Genomic DNA, 21,916 nt, shown 5'->3' with positions numbered 1-21,916 from the left:
GATATATTTTGAAAGTATATGTATATACATAGAGATTGGCATCTTTAGTAAATTTACTTAGTATGTTAGCATGGAACACTAACAAAGTACACACAAAATTATCATTTCCAATCTACCCTTTTGTTTGCAAGTCAATACTGGCTAACAGATGTTAGTAAATACGGAGTAGGAGAACAAAATGCTTAGCTACATTTTCTGATAAAGAAAGAAAGAAAGAAAGAGACAGAGAGAAAGAAAAAGAGACAGACAAAGAAAGAAAGAAAGAAAGAAAGAAAGAAAGAAAGAAAGAAAGAAAGAAAGAAAGAAAGAAAGAAAGAAAGAAAGAAAGAAAGAAAGAAAGAAAGAAAGAAAGAAAGAAAGAGCAAGCTTTTGGGGTTAAAGAAATTGCATTTCTAGTTATTTTTAATGTTTGCTTTTAATTAAACAGAAAAAAAGTAAAACAAACATGTATATTCTAATATTGTTAAATTCTCTGAAGAATTGTTTACATTAGACTTTGAGACAAGGTTTAATATTTTTGGACGTTCCTTTTCTTTTGAAATATATACATTAGATGGACATGCTAGTAATATTAGGAAACTGCTGGGTAGCAAAAGTGGATTCTCCGTGTCATTTTACTGCTATGAGTCTAATGAGACTAGTCCTTCAACATTGGAAAGATAAATTTATGGCCCAATTATTCTGTAAATTGAAGACTTGATATTACTCGTGAATTATGAATGAGTTGCTTACAGGCACAAATTGTATTTATGGATATTGCAATGAAGTACGGCCATCTTTTACTGAAACTATTGTATAAAACTTTATAAACATATGTGCCCTTTCTAATCTACCTAATCACCACTTCCAGAATTCTTTCCCTGGATATCCCATTGTGTGCATTGTAAAGCAGCTACATATTCACCTGAAAGGGTTTTTTCAAGTATACTTATCAATAAAGAGTCTATAAAACTAAATATAAGAGTCTATAAAAATAAATGTTCCTCAGTTGTTGTTTTTTTAAACAGGCTTTATACTTACCCAAGGCTTCTTTTGTGTGAACAGTAGGAGAAGGCTGTACTTTAGATGGGGTTGCTTGTATTATGCTTGATGCATTTAGAGTCATATGACGTTGATCAAAAAAGCCTGACGTATTTCTGTTATCTGGTACCAAAAAGGCAATATGAGAATTTGACAGAAGCACACAGAGGTTTAAATTTATAGGAACTGCTACAGATTATTATTATACCTAATGCATATTTAATACAACAGTAACAAAGGAAGAAAGAGTTTTTAAAAATTTCTTTGAATTTTAGATTGATACCTCATCCCCTTTTTTTAAAAAAGATAGCGCCCAAAACTGATGAAGTATTTAAGTTGTACAAATAGTCCTCAACTTACAACCATAATGGTGACCAGAATTTCCAATCATAATTCGACATACTGGTTATCATCTTTAAAGCCCTACATCCCATAGGTCTGAGTTATTCATCTTCCCATCCCACTAGGTCACATAGGGTAGGTGGGCCCTTCCCTTAAATGCCATCATCTCTTGGGACCTTGAAGATATGCCTTTTCTGTAACTGCCTCAGCACATTAGAATAGGCTCTTACCTGAGATCCATGGGGTTCCTACCCTGAGTTACAGTTTTCCAGACCTGGCTCTTCTCCTTCAAGTGCTGGGTTAGAATGGGGACTGAATCAGGAGACTAATAGAATTATTGGTCTGGGGCCTTGTTTTTATTGGTTGCTTTAAACTGCTTAGAATATGAGATATGGTCATGTATGTTTCTTAAATAAATAAAAAGCGAAACAGCCTGCCTTCTGGAATCCAGGTTTCATCCTTGATGTGCATCCTCAGACAAAGGTTGGGTAGTTTTTTTGCCTGAGATGTTATAAAGATTTCTGCTTTGGGCAGAGGTTTGGACTGTAAGTGTTGTAAGATCCCTTCTAACCCCATGACACTGTGCTTCAAAGATCTTGACCATTTTAAGATCTCAGACTACAGGCTGCAAAAGACTAATGCAGAGACAATTATACCTTGTACAATCTCCTTAAGTATGGATTAGTAACCCATTAGAGCACTTACAGAATATTAAGAAGACAGCCAGAGAATATATTACCGTCTCTCATTTCCATGGAATGCTGCTCTGTCCGATTTGAAGGATCTATGTGCCTGCCCAGAAAAATCATGTAAAATATTATTATAGAAGGTGGGAGTGGTTGTAGTTTTGCATTACATAAAATGTAGAAGTATCCAATCCCACTACATAGATTGACTTTTATCAAGAATGCACCTTGGGATACAAGCTCTAGAAGACCTGTTAATCATCTGCTGGCACTAAAAGAATCTTTGGCCTTGGGGACAAGGTGGTGTCCTCTTTTTGTTTTGCTTGTTTTATTTTGACCCAATTGGTTTTGTTGTTTGGTATTGTACTCTTCTAGTTGGCTGCTTTTCTTTTAGTTTTAGTTAGTTGCAAGCTACCCAAAATTGTTTAGGAGTCAGGTGGCCTATGGTTTTTAAACAAACAAATGTCTACATGCCAGTTCGGAAGTCTTAAATTTAATATTTCAATATTTTAACACTGTGCTTAAAATTGGATTTCAAATATCCTCATAATTATTCAAAGAGTAAATCTTATTCATATACATCTCCTAGCGCATATAGTGGCATATAGTGCAGAACAGGTTCACGTACATCAGACTGATTGTTGCTAATACTAATGTTGACAAATTAAGATCTTAGGAATACAAACATCAGAGATCAACAGTTCATTCCTATCCCAGCTCATTAATTTATGTTTATCTAAACATCCCCAGTAACAGCACTGCACATATTAAAGTATGGCTTGTTTAACCATGGTTTGTTGAACAAGTTATGGTGATCTGGTTCACCAATAACCTAAGTTATAAACTACAAATACCAATAGCTAGATTTATATATAACAAAAATTAATCAAACCATATATGTTCAAATGATATATGAATTCAACCAATACATCAACCATAAGATGTAATAAATCTGGTTCCCATTTATCCACAGGGTTCATTCTTGGATAAAAAACAACAACAACTGAACCTGAGAAATCTAACTTTTACTTACATCTCTCCATCATGGCAATTATGGAAGATAGTAGAATACTTCTGAGGTGGCTGGACAGAATTACTGCTGACTTGAAGTCTACGCAGACTATCTGTACACTCTTCAAAATCAGGGTGAGTTTCAAATGCAGCTTTCTCACTTACAGCTGTCATCGGAGGATCAAATACTGAATATTGCCCAAGAGTTTCATCAATATTGGCCACATAGCTCATCATTGCCAAAGAAGTTGAAGATACTCCAATATCCTTGAAAGCAGATCTTTGTGGGTGATTTCCAATAGGCTGTGAAGTTAAAGCATCTCCTGATAAACTTTGATGTTCTGTTCCCACGTTCGGAGCACTCTGAGTTACAGAAGAAGCTATCCATTCTGGCCAACATTGTGAAGTTCTCACTTGTACACATTGATCACCCTTATTAAATTAAGAACAAAATATAAATTTGCATACTTGTATTTTTAAGTGATTTCTTGCCATCTGTATATTTAATCGTTTACTGATTTCCATGCTCTAATGCAGGGATCCCCAACCTTTTTGATTCTATGGACCAGTGGCGGCAGCAGCTTCAACGGCAGCAGGGGAATGGCTTCGTAATTGCAACCTAAATCCCATGCATACGTAAATGAAGCTTCATGTGCTCGCCCGTCTCTTCGGCAGCCTGGTTCCCAACAGTCCATGGCCCAGTAGCCGTCCACAGCCCAGAGGTTGGAGATACTCATAGAGAAATGTTGGTAACTTATCTGCAACACTTTATTTTTTAGAAACACTAACTACACTTACATGCATAACATACTTTATCAATATTTTACAACTTACTTGCTATGTTGTACTATAACTCCAACCAATTCTACTTTCACAACACTCAAACAGATCTGTAAGCCCCCAAATTGAGGAAAGTTGCATTAAAATTGAAAGAGATTGAAAAAGGTTTTACTAATTCAAATGTGAATTCCTTTCTATATTGAAGGTGTAGCTTGGAAAAGTGTTTCATTATATTATAAAAATAATAAATTTAAAGTTACATTAGAAAAAGCAATTTTAAATCTTTTTTGGCACACATTATAATTAAATTACTATTCAAATAGTAATCCCTACTGATTTTATTGGATTAAAGGAACAGCCTTATTTCATTCATAAAAAGAACTATTTGATAAAGAAGATCCAAGATTCTAACCCAGCTTTTCTACTTAAACAGTTAGGAATATCTTGGGAAGGTAGTATTATTCAGTAAAATAGTATTTTATCTAGAGGAACTACTGTAGTTGCATGTGTTCACTAAATAGCAGGAAAATTACTTTGTACAGGTAAAGTACATAGATTTGGAGTTAGATAGTTCTAGAAGAGCTTCTGAAAATGTGTTTAAGTCCCTTACAGTTAAAACTCTGCTTATGAATGGATATTATGAAGTAGACATTCTTGATCATTCTTCATAGAGGGATATAGGTAGATACTAGGGCAAGGTCTTTTTTCAATCAAAGTATTCCACGAGTATTTTGTCCAGATATTGCTGGATTGTATCTCACAGCAGCCTTAGCCACTATGGCCAATGATGAGAAGGGCTGGGAGCTCTTGTTCATCCAAGTTATCTATGGATGATAAGAACTGTAGTCCAAACCTGGGAAGTACCAGCTGGAGAAGACCAATTTATAACACCCCCACCCCACCCCCACATGCATACTAATAAATCACATTGCAAATATACCCCTGTCGAGCTTAGCAAGGGCTGTTGAGCAATTGACTGTAATACATCTTTCTGGCATGAAGATGATGATTGGGCGAGCTGGTCCAATTTCTGCTGCAGTTTTTGTAGCTCAAGGAGGTCACTTTCTTTCTTTTTCATTAACTCGTTGTCTTCAGTCTCTGAAAGTATCAAAACCGATACATTACCTATATTGTTAAAATACAGTAATTCTCTCCCTCTCCTTTAACATTAAAAGCTGATATGTTTTTAGTAACTCTGACCCTCACCATCCCATCAAGGCAGGAAAATAAAACAGAATGTCAAATAACACTTGTTATCAATACCCTGAAATGTGTCAGTTTATTAATTTTCCACCCATCCACCCATTTGTCCATCTGCAGCAACATATTTATCCGTGGGTAAAGCAATAAAAACAGGTTTTAGGAATGACAAAATACATGACCAATGCCTTCAACATAATAAATCTACACTGCACTGCATTTGGAGCAGTAATCCTGATTGCTGTGTTACTGTGACAGCACAGAACATTCTCCTACATAAAGAAAAGACTTCAACAAGGAAAAATATAGGTTACTGAGAAACATAGCTGATAGTTTAGCTAAAAACTAGATTTTTTTCCTAATTACAAAAGGAAATAGTTCCATTTCCTTACTTATTTTGTGTACAAGAATGGGGGCAAAATATTGTTTAACTTTACTGTGGAATTCAGTAAAACTCCATTGCACTATGCTGACCAAGCTACCTCCAACCATAACATTCAGATGCAGTTTTTGAATACGCGTTTGTTCTAATAAAGTTGAATGCAGAAGACTTTTGAGCACTGATAATTGGCAGTGCCAAATTCAGGAATGTAGCAGACCATAAGGTAGCTGTTGCAGACTGCCATATCTGGCATATTTTGGGGACAAGTATGTATGATCTTATATTTGTGCTACCTTTCACAGACCAGAATGTCATCTCCCTTGTGTGTGGCATGAGATCTTAGCCTATCATTGTTAAAAGGGTATGAATGCATGTAGGATAGATTTGGGCTAATTTACTCACATTTACACCCTACTGAAATCAATTACTGATGACTTTATTCTCACTGGAATTGGTAAGACGTGGCTGCAGATAACCTAAGTCATAATGTTATTTATGAGTGTCTTGAGTAAGTGAGAAATGAACAGTCTGAGAAATTTCCATGGCTTGTTTTTAGGAACAAAGTTATGATGTGTTACTCTACTGATTTCATCACTTGTTTTCCAATGCATCTTCACTTATTCCTGGTTTATATTCATATCTTAAGTTGCTCAACAATCAAGGCATAGAAAACAAAAGCAGTGAAAAAGGAAACCAAATCAGGAAATGCTTTGCTCATCTATAGGTATTCCTCAACTTACTATCACAATTGAGCCCAAAATTGTTATTATTAAGCAAGAAATTTGTTCAATGAGTTTGCTCCATTTTACAACCTGTTTTGCTTGCCACACTGGTTAAGTGAATTACTGCAGTTGATAAGTGCATCATGTGGTCAATTAAGCAAATCTGGCTTCCCCCAATTGACTTTGTTTCTTAGAAGCTGGCTGGGAAGGTTACAAATGGTGATCACATGACCCCAAGACAATGCAACTACCATATACACATGCTGGTTGCTAAGTGCCCTAATTTTGATCATGTAACCATGGGGATGCTGCAACAATCATAAGTGTGAAAAACAGTTATAAGTCACTTTTTTCAGTGCCGTTGTAACTTTGAATGGTTACTAAACAAATGCCTGTAAGTCAAGAACTATCTATACAGCACTGACTGAAACCTTATTAGCACATGTAGAAGCATTAAAGTATTATGTTCCATGTTTTGAACTCACGAAACTAGGTTAAACTGAAGTAATTACCTAATTCCTTTTGCCTTTTCAAACATTCTGCCTTCTTCAAATATGCTTTAGCTCTCACTTCTTCAAAACACAGCTCAGAACCTTCACAATCAAGAAGTGTTTTGACATACATTGCCTTCTGCTCAAAGGCAGCATGACTTGATGGTATTGGTACAACTTCTGACTTGGAAATGGTGGTGATGTACTTGGGTTTTTCCCTAGGGACAAAAAAGAATTTAGGGCCTTTTATAGCAGAACCAGAAACAACACAGCAAGCAATTATGCTTAAGCCCAAGCAATGTTCTATCCAATCAATAAAGTAATATAAATATTTTGAAAAATGCTTCTTGCTATTAAAAGATTCAGTAGCTAGATCACAGGACATAAGCCATGGGAAATCAAGGCCCCAAACCCCATTCACACAATAAATTTATTGATTTGGACCAGTAATTTTCTCATGATTAAAAATGGTACAGGCAATATATTTAGTATGCTTCTTAGGGAAGATTAAAAACTTGAGCAGGTGTAGATTTGGGGGGAGGGGTATAATTCAAAATGGGTAAAATAACGAATAAAATAGCTCTTATTCAGAGGTGTCTATAAGAACCTTAATTTCTTTGGACCCTTTTGTTTTAGAGTTAGAGTTAAAAAAGAACCTTAATTTCTTTGGACCCCTTTGTTTTCCTCAGCTAAAAGTCAGTGAAAACATTGGGACCGTTCCCCTAGATTCAAAGAATAAATACATATGGGCAAAATATCCCCTCACACATACCAGATCTGGATTAGACAAATGAACTAATTGTGAAATTATGAATTTACCTATAATTATTGAACATTGTGTTCCTAAAACACTGATTACTTACATATTCTCTTGTCCCTCACAAGTGGTGGGGTATAATTCAGAACTATTTGGATTCTAAAAAATAAGATAAAAGTGAGTACTTGTCTAGCAAAGACTTCAAGTTTGTTTGAAAATTAGAGGGAAAGAGAATGAAGACAAACTTTGGGTACTTTTTCTAAATCTTAAGTGAATGAAGCATCTTGTGGAAAGCTATACTTGCATATCATCTCTAAGAGACATCTGATATATAGATGTTGGGGAGGTGTAGAGTTTCTAAAAAATCAAGAAGGGAAGTGCTACCAAATAGCTTGCTCTAAATGGTAGGGAAATGTGGCAGGCAGGTAGAATTTACTGAAAGATGAAATAGCAATGTATTTGCAAGGGTTTCATCACAAAAAAAAACCACAACCATATTGGTCATATTTAAGCATAACACAAGGAGTCAGAGTCCCTGTGGCCGTCCTGAATTTTTAAGCCCCAGCATTCTTTAGCCTTGTCTTACTCTCTGGTAGGGCACCTTGAGATTTTACCTCAGAAAAGGATTTCAATGTGTGTTAAAATGAAGTCTAAAGGAATGTTGATGAAGTCTTTTGACTTGCAATTCTTCTCCCTTCCTCTTACATGACTGCAGTTTCTTTTGAAGAGCCACGGTTTTTCAGCATATTCAAACTTAGGAAAACATTGTTAATGAAGTTTTAGGCCAAGGGTGGGCAATTGCTACTTGCATGGGGCCAAAACATAGCATCACAACCTGCCTGCAGGCTTCAAAGAGCCATCTTGTGATGTGGTGAGGACATTGGAAAGGGCAGAGCTATAAATGTTCAGCCAATATTTTTTCTTGATGTGGACATTTTTAAACATGCAAATAGGAAGTTATATTTGGCAATGCTTTGGTAAGCTGGATCTTAACAGCATCTGAGAATTCCAAACAGTAGTTATTTGAATAATGGCATATTTTAATGCCATTAAAATGTAAAAAGAAAACATCACAATCATAACTGTTTAAACATAAAACTTATCACATATTGATCTATTGCTGTACAACTAACAAAGAAAAATGCATGTATAAATTGGATTTTTTAATATCGTGGTATATTTAATAACAGATTATATTTTTAGTTACCTGACTCTGGTAGGGACAGGCCGAATCATTTCTAGAAGCTGACTGATTAGCCATCTGAGGGTTACGTTGCTGCAAAACACCGACTACAGAAAAATATACTGTTAGATGTGTAAAGTTGGGCACCAATTATCGGAAGTAACACTGTACCAAGACACTGGAAATTTCAAAACCAGTTTTACCCTATGCAAGGCCTTCCAGATGTTCTAACTACAATTCCCATCATCTACACTTGACATGCCTGCTTGTTATTTTGGTTGAAGATGTTGGCAGTTCTTATCCAAAGCATCCAGAGAGCCAGGTTAGGGCCTATTCCCCAAGGAAGATTACAGAGAGCTAAACTAGATTTTAGAGAAGAATCTATTTTTCTTTATGTTCACATTTTCAAGTTAGATCAACACAAGAGAGATTTTTAAACCTTTTAAACAAGGAGAGATTGCAATCTCATTGCATCCATATACAAATAGTCCTTGACTTACGACAATTGAGCCCAAAATTTGTTGTTAAATGAGACATTTGTTAAGCGAATTTTGCCCTATTTTACAACTTTTCTTGCCACAGTTGTTAATTGAATCATTGCACTTGATAAGTTAGTAAGATGGTTGTTAAGTGAATCTGGCTTCCCCATTGATTTTGCTTGTCAAATGTTTGCAAAAGGTGATCACATGACCTTGGGACACAACAATGTTCATAAGCATGAACCAGTTGCCAAGCATCTTAATTTTGATCACATGATCATGGGGATGCTACAAAGGTCATAAGTATGAAAAATGGTAATAAGTCACGAAGCCCACTGCATGATCTTGGGCCAGTCACTTTCTATCTAGAAAAAAAGGCAATGGCAAACCACTTCTGTGCCCAAGTAGGCAAAACTTGATCTAATAGCATGGAATTAATAGAATAACTCCATGCTATTATGCTAACTCCATGCTCCATGCTAATAGAATAAGATATTTCATTACAACGTTGGGAAAAGTCTTGGTAATTATTATTTTGCTCTGTTGTTGAGATCTATAAATGAAGAAGCCAGATAATACTTCAAGATTGTGGATTTCAGACATTGAGCTAAGTGAACTAAATTTCCTGCAAGGTCACCATTCTGATGCTGGGGATTAAAACTAGGTGTGAGAACTGGACAGAAACAGATATTTTGAGCTGATAGGAAAGTATATCAAAATAAGAGTATGCCAAAGAAAGGGGAACGAATGGGAGTTGGACAGAAAGAAAAAATCAATTTTGAGAAATATAATGTATGCCAAGAAAACTGCAGAGATAGAATCTAAGAATTGGATACAATTGAATAGAACAGGAGTCCCCAACCTATGGGTCCTGGGCTCTTGGCCAGCGGGCCGCGTGCAAGCGTGGGCGCGCATTCCCCCCCACTCATGCTAGTAGTGGCGACCCCATTTGCGCGGGCACGAACAGGGCTGCTAGCGTGGGGCAGGTGTCCGCGGCCCGTTTGTGCATGCGTGAACGGGGCAGCTAGCCTGGGTGGGTTGCGCAGCCCATTTGCAACCCACCCGGGCTAGCAACCGTTTGCAACCCACACGTGCAAACGGGGCCGCTAGCCACTGTAGGGGGGGGTACACGGCTATTTGTATGCCATATGCGCAAACGGGGCCGCTAGTGCCGCGCCAGTGTGTATGGCCCCGCGCACCAATTTTGAAGCTGCTCTCCTTCCCTCCGGTCAGCGAGCTCTGGAATAGAAGATAAATAAACTGGACACAATATAATGTCTCTCTACATATAATTCCTGCATTATAATAATGAGTGGAATGAGGCAAAAGGATACTGTCCCATAGGCAAGTCTACCAGTCTAAAAAGTCTGCCTAGCCCTAAAGCCTTTCTTAAACGCTCTCCCGCTTTCCCAGGCAGCCTGCTCTGCACTGCATTGCAATACTGAAGGAAGAAAAGTTACCTTCTATGAACGCAATGCATCTTATATGTTAAATCTCATCTCTAATCTCATACATTAAACTTCCATAAAATTGATTTTTTTTCTTTCTGTCCAACTCCCATTTGTTCCCCTTTCTTTTGGCATACTCTTATTTAGATATACTTTCCTATCAGCTCACAATATCTGGTCCTGGTCCAGTTTTCATACTTGGTCCTGGTCCAGTTTTCATACTTGACCTTGCAAGGGGTTTAGCTCACTTAGCTCAATGTCTGAAATCCATAGTAAAGCATCTTGAAGTATTATCAGGCTTCTTCATTTATAGATCTCAACAACAGGGCAAAATAATTATCAAGACCTTTTTTCCCTAACATTGAAATATCTTGTTTTGTTCTTTATGACAATCCTTCAGGTATCTGGCCAGTGCATTCCCCACTGCCACCCCCCACGGCTACCATGCTAATCCCCAATCTAATGCTCATAAATTCCTTCCACCTTTTCTCTTATCTCTTGTTTTCTATAATCCTTGTTGGCCTTCAAAGCCTATCAGCAATACTGTGCGCAGCCCTACCTACTTCACGCATAGCAGTCTCACTTTATACATACAAATGCTGGATTCGACCAACATGCAAACATAATGCTTAAGTGTAATGTTCACTTGCCAATTAAAAAGCTAATGAACTTCTATGATTTCTGAGTGCACACACAATCCACATGAAAGCAGATGCATTTGATAATATTTTTCAGATGTAGAGTTTCAAAAACATAGTCAAACCGTTATAAAGCAATCAGAGTGGATTTTTGGAGAAGGAAGCAGCCATGTGTTGCTGAAGTATTTGTATATATATCAAGTTTTTGATATCATTATACAAACATTTTCTTCCCTTACAAGAGATCACTCAAGGCCTCTGAAAGCAATACTCCATTTTTAGAAATCTCAAAGTCCAAGGAAAGCTGGGGAGCACACACACAAACACACACACGTTTTTAAAATAACACAATTTGGTACCACTCTTGAAGGAAGTATGGTTTCCTGAATGATGAAGAAATATCAAGATTTTTTTTTAAAAAAAAATCAAGTTATATTACATGGAATACATTTATGGAATCAGACCCACCTGGAGTTGAAATTTCATTCTGGGGCAAACTATTCTGTAACAACCTAGAATTAATGTGAAAATGTATTAACCAATGCTAGAAACCTAAGAAAAGAAACTCATTTTTTTCTGTATTAAACAAGATTTAATTTAAGAACTAGAAGAGTGTTAAAAGGCAGCTTACAAGTACAGGTAACTTGACTTATGACCACAATTGGGATTCAAATTTTGGTTATAAATCATCATGATCATAAGTCAAAGGACCAACATGACCAGACCTGATTTTTTTTTACTGTTTTTATGATGGTCATTAAGCAAATTACAGAGCTGTTATGCAAATCCATTCCCCCAAGTAGCATTTTTTCCCCCAGAAACCACCAAAAACTATCACACATTGTAGTTTTGTGTCTATGGGACACTACAAGTCATAAATTCAACCAGTTGCCAAGTGCCTGAAACGCGGTCATGTGACTGCAGGGAGAGGGGAGCCCAACATATTATGATGGTCAGAAGTGCTTTCCAAGGTCATCGTAAATTTGGACAGTTGTTAAACAATCAGTCATAGTTTCCGACGCTATTCACATTGAAAATGCTGGTTAATCTTCTACATGTTTTTCAATAAAGGAAATCAACATATTGAACAGAAAATGTACTCAATACACCAATCATTCTGAGATGTTGAATTATTTTAAGCCTTCCCATCATAAGATGAACAGTAAAAGAACAGTATCTAAGCTCCTTCTATTTGTAATTCTGTTTTGTAGCATGCTTACTAGGTAACACAGTGGTTTGAACTCATAGCACACACCTATTTTTTGTCTCCTGAGTCAAAGATACTTACTCATTAATCATTTTCTCTCCTTTTTAGTTTAAAATTTCTATTTAACTTTCCAATTCTTGGATCCTACTGACAGGATCTGCAGCAGGCCTCTTCTGCTAGCATGAGTCGGGTGGGCTAGGGACACACAAACCAAAGCTGTGCAAAGACCCTCCTAGCTATGACAGCCACTTGTTCTTCAAGAAGGAGTTGCAACTCCCGGACTTACGATTACTAATCGAAGAGCAAGTGGCGGGGGGGGGGGGAACCCACAAGTAAAGCACAGTGTAAGTATTGACTGTAATGGCAATCACATGATTGAGGGACAGGGTAAAGGTTGCAAATGGGCCTTAAAATTATTCTTTCAGCAGTGTCATAACTGAATGGTGGCTGAACAATTGGTTGATAGGCGAGGATTACCTTTACCTTTAAGCTGCTAAATGCCCTTGCCTCCCCTATTTTATCTAAGATAGTGTCATCCAATTTGGAGTTCTCCAAATAATAATGGCTAAGAAGTCTGTATGGCTCTAGCTAACTACAATTACATGACAATAATGTTTGCTAACATCTCCAAGATATGTTCTAAATAGATTTAGCAAAGACAGTGTTGTTGGCTGGCTATAACACACTATTTCCTTGCTGGACCACCTACATTTTGCCTTCAATTTTATGGAGCAAGAAATCATAACTCAGGAGAAAATTAAAACAAATAATGGCAACTCAGTTTTTTTTTAAGACAGAATATCCTTTGATTAGATCCTGTAGATAAAATGATCATTATGCTCAATTTGCTTAATAGACATAAGTTATCAAACACAGGCCATACAACAGAAACGTACTGATACTGCTGATGTAATTTCTCAATTGGCTGGGCTTCATTTTGGATACCTCTTTGAATAACAGTGCATGCCTGAGGCACATTTCCTTGTCCACCAAGTTGTTGTGCCCAAGAAATATACAGAATAGATGATTTGTTACCAACTCCTTGGCTGTACATGTAATCAAAAAACTGACTTGGATTATCAATGAAGTTAGCCTAGGGGAAAAAACAAGACAACCTCATTAACACACTATTTTTAAGGCAGTTATCTCAACTATGGTAAACTTGTGTAATAAAACAGAAGAAAAAGTAGTCACCAGTTTTCAAAATGTTATGAAGTAATTTTTCATAACTGGACTTTCGAGCCAGAATTAGTTACTTCCACAAATTCAATAGAATTTAGTTTAGTCATGACTAAATAGTTCTATGGAGTTCAGTCCATCTACTCGAAGTAGAACAGATCAAAAATTCAGTAATGTTGATTATGTTTAGCTATCACACTAAGTTAGAATTTCCTGAAATTTTCTTAATGAGAAAGAAACACATTCCTATGCCACTCCCTGATCAATCTTGTCTGCTTTATCTTGCCTACTAAACAAACATTTTTTATAGGATGGGACTTGTCCCTAATTTAACATAGAGGTAGAAAATATCTTCATAAATGGTCAAATAAATATTCTCCTGTATCTCAGTTCACACAAGAGAATGCAGCCAAGATATATAAAAGGAATGCATGAGCTTGAGAAGCTAAAATAGAAGCTTGTGGAAATCATCAACCATGATCAAAACAAAAACTGAAAGCTTAAGAAAGCTTAATTCCAGAATTGTAAAAATCTACTTCTAACATCAACAATACCAACTTATTCATCACTATTTGGTAAAGTTTTAAGAATATTGTTTACATCCTATATACCTACAAATTTGACACAGCAGTCGATGAATCTCATGTCCTGATGATACCTCTTATCACTTAGAAATGTTTTCACAAGCCTCTCCAGTAAAGATGACAGGCAATTTTGCTTTCTTCCTTCTGCTTCTGACATTCCTTCTACCCACTGAAAATATCTAAAACCAAAATGAGTTAATTACTATCTTATAGTAATTTAAGGATCTATATTAAAGAGTAAAGACAAAGAAAAGACCAACCTGTACCAGGGATCAAGTGGATCATTGCCACTGTAGTTCTGTATATGAGCTTCAAACATTCTGTGAAAAAAACGAAGTCATATCAGCTTTTGTAATAACTACAGTACAAAAGTTTAAAAATATCAGAAAAAAACAACTTTCCCTAAAATCAATAGGATGTGGTTCCCGATATGCTGAACTACAGCTCCCATAATGCTTATTCATGCTGTCAGTGAGAAAGAGAAATCTGCTAACTGATGACTATAACTCACATATTTCATTTTTTTAAGATGGCATTGTTATAATATTCCTAAGGCTGTAGACATTTTATTTCTCTCATATATATATATATATACCACCAGATTACATCTCGATTAAAATGTATTTAATCAAAATGTGATTTGAATGTGTCATACGATAAATACAAATACATAAATATACCACCAGAATCCAAAGATGGTTTACTATCACAAAAATATAAAAATATTGACAAATGCAAGATAAAAAATAATAAAAATCACACTCAGAAAAGAAATGAAAAGCAACTCTGTAAAAATCTTGCTGAATTGTGTCCTGAAAATTTGGAATCTGTTGAAGCATGAATCAGTATTTGCCATCACATTAGTGTTATTTCTTAGTGACAATCCGTCCTTAGCCTGGTCCTTCAAGTCTTCCAAAAGTGCATGCATCGTCACTGTAACTGAGTTCATCCACTATGCTGTTGATCAGCTTCTCTTTCCTTTCACCTTTTACAAATTTATAGACATCTTCAGAGAGATAGGTTTTCATATATGCATCCAAAATATGATAATTTGGGCCTGGTCATTTGTTTCTTGAGTGAGAACTCTGGATTGCTTTGTTGTATGATCCGTTTTTTGTTGTGGTGGTGGTGGTTTTGGCTAGCCATGGTGTCTTCTCCAACACAAAATTTCAAAACTGTCAATACTATTTCTATTCTGCTACTTTGAACTCCAACTTTTGCTTCCATAGACCATCATAGGAGAAACTACTGACTGTATGATTTAGCCTTTATGGCATCTGAGTATCTTTTCCAAGGTCTTCACTGCTACTCTACCAAGTGCTATATCTTGTATACAGATGAGGCCAAAAGTATTGGTGCCCCTCACCTTTTTCCTAAGAAATCCCAATTGGCCTAAAATTCAACAAATACATGGCATCCACATTTTCATCACATAGTCCATAGAGCAGATACCTTGCTTTTGAAGTATGATTCAATAAATAATAAAGCAAATGAAACTAGCATGACCATAATTATTGGTACCCTACCTGAATATTTCATTGTTTTGAATCAAATATTGCAATCATAAGAGCTTTCTGTAGCTCTGCATAAGAATTCTACTCTTCTCAACTAGAAGTTTGTCCTGCTCTCGTTGTTCAAACTGCTTCAGAAATTTTAGATTTAATGGGTTCTTCTCTCAACTATGGTTTCAGCTCTTTCCACTGTAGTTCCATTGGATTCAGATCTAAACTCACAGCAGCCACTTGAGAATAAAATAATGCTTTTTGCTTTTAATCATTCTTGGGTTCCCTTAGATATTTTGACTCATTATTATGCTAGAGCAGGGGTCTCCAACCCCCGGTCCTTGGACCAGTACCAGGCCGCGGCATGCCAGCAACCGGTCTGCACAAACAAGCAAAGCCCTATCCGTGGGATGCAGGCAACACACAAAACACCATGCACATTCCGGTCCATGGAAAAACCTCTCTCCATGGAACCGGTCCCTGGTGCCCAAAAGGTTGGTGACCTATGTGCTAGAGGGCCTAGGACAGTGGTGGCGAACCTATGGCACGGGTGCCAGAGGCGGCACTCAGAGCCCTCTCTGTGGGCACGCACACCATTGCCCCAGTCCTAGGCCTTCAGCTGGGTTTTATAAAACCTTTTCGCTTTAGGCCTCCGCCGCCGTGTGCAAAAAAAAAAAAAAAGGTTCGATCAATCAGTAAATTTCAACTTCTTGCAGGGAAAAAAAAAAGATCTTGCAAAATTGGAATTGATTGATTGAACTTTTTAGTCCCACCCAGTCTGTCGTTACCACCGCACCCACGCCCATCCAATGGGCCACACACCCCCAAATTGGCCACACCCAGCCAATGGACCACACTCACCCGGCATCCAACGATGGATAAGTGGGTTTTGGGTTGCAGTTTGGGCACTCGGTCTCTAAAAGGTTCGCCATCACTGGCCTAGGACTTGCAACCAGACAGAGCTTCTCTCATAATGTCTTGGCTGGCAGATATTCAAGGCACCCAGTGCAGGAGGACTCCCATAACTTTATGAAATGTCCTACATGTTTCACAGTAGGGGTGGTGTTCTTTTCTTTAAAAGCATCATTTTTCTTCTGTGAACACAGAGCTATGGTTTACCCAAAAACTCTAATTTAATTTCACCTTCCTTCTTCCCGACTCAATTTAAATCCTTAACCTAGCCACTTTATGGACCTGATGAAGTGAAATACAACTCGCAAAAGCTTATATTTTTAAACAAAATTGGATAATTGGATGTGGGAAGTCAGCCCCTCAGAGAAGGAAATTTTAAAAGGGCAGAAAAAATATATTTCCTCAGGATCTTGAAGAGGCAGGAAAGCATGCCCAGTTTTCTTAATAGCCCCAAGTCCGCCTTCCCCAAACAGAAACCAGCTCTATAGAAGTGCAGATGCAGACCAGGAAAGTTGGAGCTAGAAGATTAAGAAGACAAAGACCTAAAATCTACATACCTCACTCAAACTCTAAGAGTCATTAGCCCAGGCCCAGGGAAGCAGGATATCTTTGGGACATAATAGGATTAAACCACAGATACCAAGGTCCAGAAAAGCACACTCAGACTCAGTTCAAGGTTCATGCCACAGGAACAGGAAACAACTCAAAACAAAAGGCTTCAGAGGGTATAAAAACCCACTCCCTACATGTATTCCCTCTCTTTTCTGCCAGAGCCATCTTTCTGTATGGCTCTCCTCTCCAATAAACTACAACCTTCTTCCCAAAGCAGTTGCCATGTTTATTCTCAGCTGGGATGAACCAAGATGAAGACTTTTCTTCCAACATGGAAAAGGTGCAACAACAGCAGTCCCCAACCTTTCTGGCTCTGTGGACAGGCAAAGGCAGTGGTGGGGAGAGGGGATGGTTTCACGCACACAATCTAATCCTATACATGCACAAATAAAGCTTTGCATGCTCGCCTGCTGCTTACGCAGCTCATTTCCCAATGGACCCTGGACCGGTAGCAGTCCGCAGACCAGGATGTTGGGGACCCTTGTGCTACAAGACTCCTGATTATCTGCCTGTTGCTTTCTTTAGCATACCAAATTGAGGTTGGAACCTCCTTTAGAATTCAGAGATTATTTGGAAGTCTTTTCTGATTTTTTTCATGTCGGTTTTCATCCCTGATGTCTTTTCAGATGCTGCTGTAATACTGCTTGTGTCTTCTAAAAGCTCTAATTCTTTGTTAAATTCCTTTCTAGATCTTTGTCTTCATTGGCTTTGCCTTCTTTTTTCTTGGTGATTTCCATCTTTTGTTCTGACATCCATTTTACTTTCTTGTTTTTTTCACACTTTAGCAGCCTCTTTCCATTCTTTAGGTTCAGTCCACAGTTCCTCTGATGACCTATCAATGATGTTTAGGACTTCAAAGCAATTCCTTATGTTCTCCTTGAAAATGATGGAGATTTTATATATATGTATGTGTGTGCATGTGTATTCTTTATATTTTATTGATTTGATTGTAATTACTTCAATTGCTGTGAGCCTCTCAGAGTTATTCAGTCAGGCAATATGCAAGTTTAATATATTATAATGGTTGGCTGCACAATCAACCAGAGGTTTAAGACTGAATTTGGCATTCTTGTCCACCTATCAAGTCTCTCCCAAGGACCTGGGATATGTCGTTAAAGCTATTGTCGCAGGATGTAAGCTGTTCTAAATAAAGCTGTTTTTTCAATTGACTAATGATGATTTTGCCAATGTCAAATTTCACATTTATTACTCTTCTCAATATCATACTATGGAAATTGGTTGGCTTTTTTCTGCTTTAACTTGATTTAAAATTTGCACGTGAGCAGTTTCTGATGTTCCATAGTCATCCCCCCTGGACACAACTTTGCTAGTCTATCACTTTGTAGAATCACACCCAAGTACTGTCCTTGCTATATCCTTCCTGACTATAAAAGCATCACCATTCCTTTTTTTTCATGTCCTGAATGATAAACACTATGATAATCTACTTGAAAATCCATTTCAGTTCACTGATGTCTAAGATGTCAACTAGTAGTTGACTCATCTTTCACTGTATTGAGTTAATGCCTCTTGCATTCCATGTCTCCATTGTAATTCTTTCTTTGCAGCTTCAATTTTCTTTTCCTACACTGCAACATCAGCAACTAAACTCCCCAAAAGCTTTCATGTAGCTGCATCATAAACATCATTAGTATTCCAAAAGAACCTCAGTAACATGTCAAGAGTGATCCAAGTTAGAAGCCCATTATCCAGTACATCATCAATCACTTTATCTTATCTATATGGTTTTCTTGATAAAATATAAAAGTGGTTTATCACTCTTCCAGACAGTAAGAGGTGACCCCTTTGCCCTTGCCACCAAAATGATCATCCACTTCTAGGATCACCCCCACATCCCTACTTCCCTTAACTAGGCAGCTGGAATGACCTTCATACTTTGAGTGACCTTGCTGGGATTACATTTTCCCAACACTCCTGACATTCTTCACTCATTCCTCCCAGGAAAACTCTACAGTAAAACAAATCTTTAATTATGTGATCCAGGACAAAAATAAGACAAAATTAAAACTTTGATATAGCAAGACCAATGTGACGTGAATACACCACTTAAGTACTAAAAGTGAACAATATAAAGATATAGAAAATAGAAAATTACAAAGCAACTATAAACAGCGAAAAACAAAGAAGAACATAAAATCCTGAGCAATAAAATAACTGAATGAATGAATGAATTTTATTTAGAAGAGTGAGTAACTAATAAACACTAAGAGCTATTTGAAAATAAGACACCAAGATATGAGGGGGTTAGGTTTTTGCATCTCTGTATATATTTTTATATGTACAGTATTAACTTTCTTTGTGTTTGTATGTGTGTGCTTTTCTTTATGGTTTAGTTATTTCTATTTTTCTTTTTTATGTGTATATTTATTGATGATACCTGCTTGTTTTCTTTTTCCTTTTATTATGAATTAAAAAGTAATAAAATACATGTAAAAGTTCTGCTGATAGAAAGGACATGTTTTAGGATGAATGGTTGCATATGTGAAAATTTAAGTGTAGTTTCCATAAAGCACTTTTAAAGCCCTCCCTATACCCTACTAGTTTCATAAGATTTATTTCCAATTTAAGTAAACTTGGAGTTGTCTCCATCACCAAGCCTTTTCACAGAATAATTAAACCTAATTATTTTCACCCTTCTAAAAAAAAGAGGAAACTAAAGTGGTAGTAAGCTAATCTGCAGTGAATGGCTCTTCTAAAACAAATTTCCTGTAGAGTGGGGTGTTGCATTTATTATCAGGGCCAATGTCAGAATGTACCAGCCCAAATCTAATAGTTTTTCTATACTGTACAATATGCTGCACAGTGCACAGCTGACTTGAAGTACATATAAGATTTCAGCCCCTTAAATTTGTTTTAGATCATAACTGCTGTATTAAAGAAACCCTGCATAGCAAGCTGTTAAATACAAAAGCCAGAAAAAGAAAAGACACAATCCTGGTCAATGATAATAATAAATAGTTACGTAAATAACAGACACCCAGCTCCAATTATGATTTCCTAAAAGATTTCTGACTACAAAACAGTACACTTCCTTTGAAAGTAATGAAGACCAAAGCAGAAAGAAAGAAAGAAAGAAAGAAAGAAAGAAAGAAAGAAAGAAAGAAAGAAAGAAAGAAAGAAAGAAAGAAAGAAAGAAACTCAAATGAGTAGAAAAAAGAAGCTGATCAATCAACTTCCACTAGTGACTAGTGAAATCTATTTCCACATCAGAATCCCCCCATATAGAATCAAATGGCAACTATATAGTCAAGGTTGCTATTGAAATGAAATTACATATTATTTCTTAAAATAACCTTTTGGCTCAATAGGACAATATTAACATAATGTTAACAAGCAAACAATTATTATATGTCATAATGTTGTGTGTGTGTGTGCACTGCAGGAAAAGAAACTACAGATAACAGTAAGAAAAAAAGCCAAAGCCCAGGTAAACAAAACCCAAACTATTACAGGCTTCCTTTCCCCCCCCAAAAAAAACCCAAACTAACTCGTTATCTCACAACTAAGAACAAGGGCAAAGCACTACTATCCCCAGGGATGACCAAAAACTTGATATCTCAGCTAAAAATGTGTTCAGGGTTGCTCTCCCAGCACTGAACGGAGATATTTAAAAAGTTTATGTCGTGTTTATATAGCTGCATATATATACTGTATCCTGAAATTGCGGTATATCCCCTGTGCTTCAGTACTTCCTTTCACTTGCATGCTGTAAGACAGCACGTATGAACCTGCAGAGGGCAATTCCCAGGAGAAAGATAACTCCTTCGCCGCCATCACAATTATAACCCGCCTCGAGTCTGCGTAAAATACTAGGGAGGCAAAATGTTGCTAGCCTGGGTAACCGTCGCAGGAGTATGAAAACGAGTATGGAAGAGATTCATTCGGCCAAAAATCCGTGGGAGGCGAGATCGCTTTGCCCTTCCAGATACTCACTGTGCGCGAATTGAGAGGTCCATGGTGGCCTCCGAGCAGACGACATCCATCGTAACTGGCAGGAAGCATTCAGAAAAATTCAAATCGTCCCGCGCAGACGCACAGGCGCTCTAGTCTTATTATGATTGGCCGTTGTCCCAGGAAGAACAGCCAATCAGGAGGACAACTTGAGCCTTTGGTTTATTAAAAGCTCCGAATACCTTCGTAAGACAGCAGGAAAAAAAGGTGCTTGCGGCGCTCGATTTTCACTTCCAGTTGTAAAGCGAACATTGCCATATACGTGGCAGGAAAGCAAAAGGGAACCCGTCTTTCTAACGCCCAGTCCCGTAGAACTGTATTCAGGCTTTGGTTCGCCCGCTCAACTGAAAGAGTCGGAAATATAACTAATGTTTAATTGAATGCTTAACGAAATATGGAAGTAAACTGTTAAAAAAAGGAACTGTACCACTCTGCAATCGATGTCTGATCTTTGCAAATGTTTACACTGCATCTGTACGCACGTTTGTGTAGATGTAAGATGGCTTTGTTTAGTCTTGCACTTTTTCTAGTTCTTTCCCTAGTTCCTATGTGAATGTATTTATATGTGGATGTAGAAAGTCATCGTCCTTGTCATGACTACTTACAGATTTGCACTAAATGAACTCTAGCTATTAAGCTATGCCGCGGGATATTTCTTTGTTGCTAAGGTCCCCTGATATTTTTTACTATTGCTTTGTTATTGTTATCTTAAATAAATTTGAATTTATTAAACTATTGCAGAAGAAGGAAGCAAATAGTATTTTTTATACACACACACACACACACACACACACACACACACAAGAGAC

At 37.2% G+C, this 21,916-nt stretch overlaps 1 protein-coding gene across 1 annotated transcript in view; it reads right to left on the bottom strand.

The window, feature by feature from the left end:
• The window catches only part of BUB1 (BUB1 mitotic checkpoint serine/threonine kinase), a 37,450-nt gene extending 16,311 nt beyond the window's left edge, over positions 1 to 21,139 (bottom strand). The window contains exons 1-12 of the mRNA XM_029284745.1: positions 21,090 to 21,139; positions 14,370 to 14,429; positions 14,141 to 14,288; positions 13,243 to 13,439; positions 11,608 to 11,651; positions 8,599 to 8,681; positions 7,498 to 7,550; positions 6,656 to 6,852; positions 4,780 to 4,937; positions 3,082 to 3,491; positions 2,102 to 2,154; positions 1,021 to 1,143 (exon numbers count right to left, since the gene is read on the bottom strand). Coding sequence (XP_029140578.1) covers positions 1,021 to 1,143; positions 2,102 to 2,154; positions 3,082 to 3,491; positions 4,780 to 4,937; positions 6,656 to 6,852; positions 7,498 to 7,550; positions 8,599 to 8,681; positions 11,608 to 11,651; positions 13,243 to 13,439; positions 14,141 to 14,288; positions 14,370 to 14,429; positions 21,090 to 21,139 — 1,576 coding nt within the window. The remainder of the gene's footprint in view (positions 1 to 1,020; positions 1,144 to 2,101; positions 2,155 to 3,081; positions 3,492 to 4,779; positions 4,938 to 6,655; positions 6,853 to 7,497; positions 7,551 to 8,598; positions 8,682 to 11,607; positions 11,652 to 13,242; positions 13,440 to 14,140; positions 14,289 to 14,369; positions 14,430 to 21,089) is intronic.
• Positions 21,140 to 21,916: the final 777 nt, after the last annotated feature.

Source organism: Protobothrops mucrosquamatus, unplaced genomic scaffold (assembly GCF_001527695.2).
Source record: "Protobothrops mucrosquamatus isolate PMUCROS unplaced genomic scaffold, P.Mucros_1.0 scaffold890, whole genome shotgun sequence".
In the NCBI taxonomy this organism is placed as follows: Eukaryota; Metazoa; Chordata; class Lepidosauria; order Squamata; family Viperidae; genus Protobothrops; species Protobothrops mucrosquamatus.
Note: the sequence above shows the minus strand (reverse complement) of the source record. Positions and strands in the feature narration are given on the sequence as shown.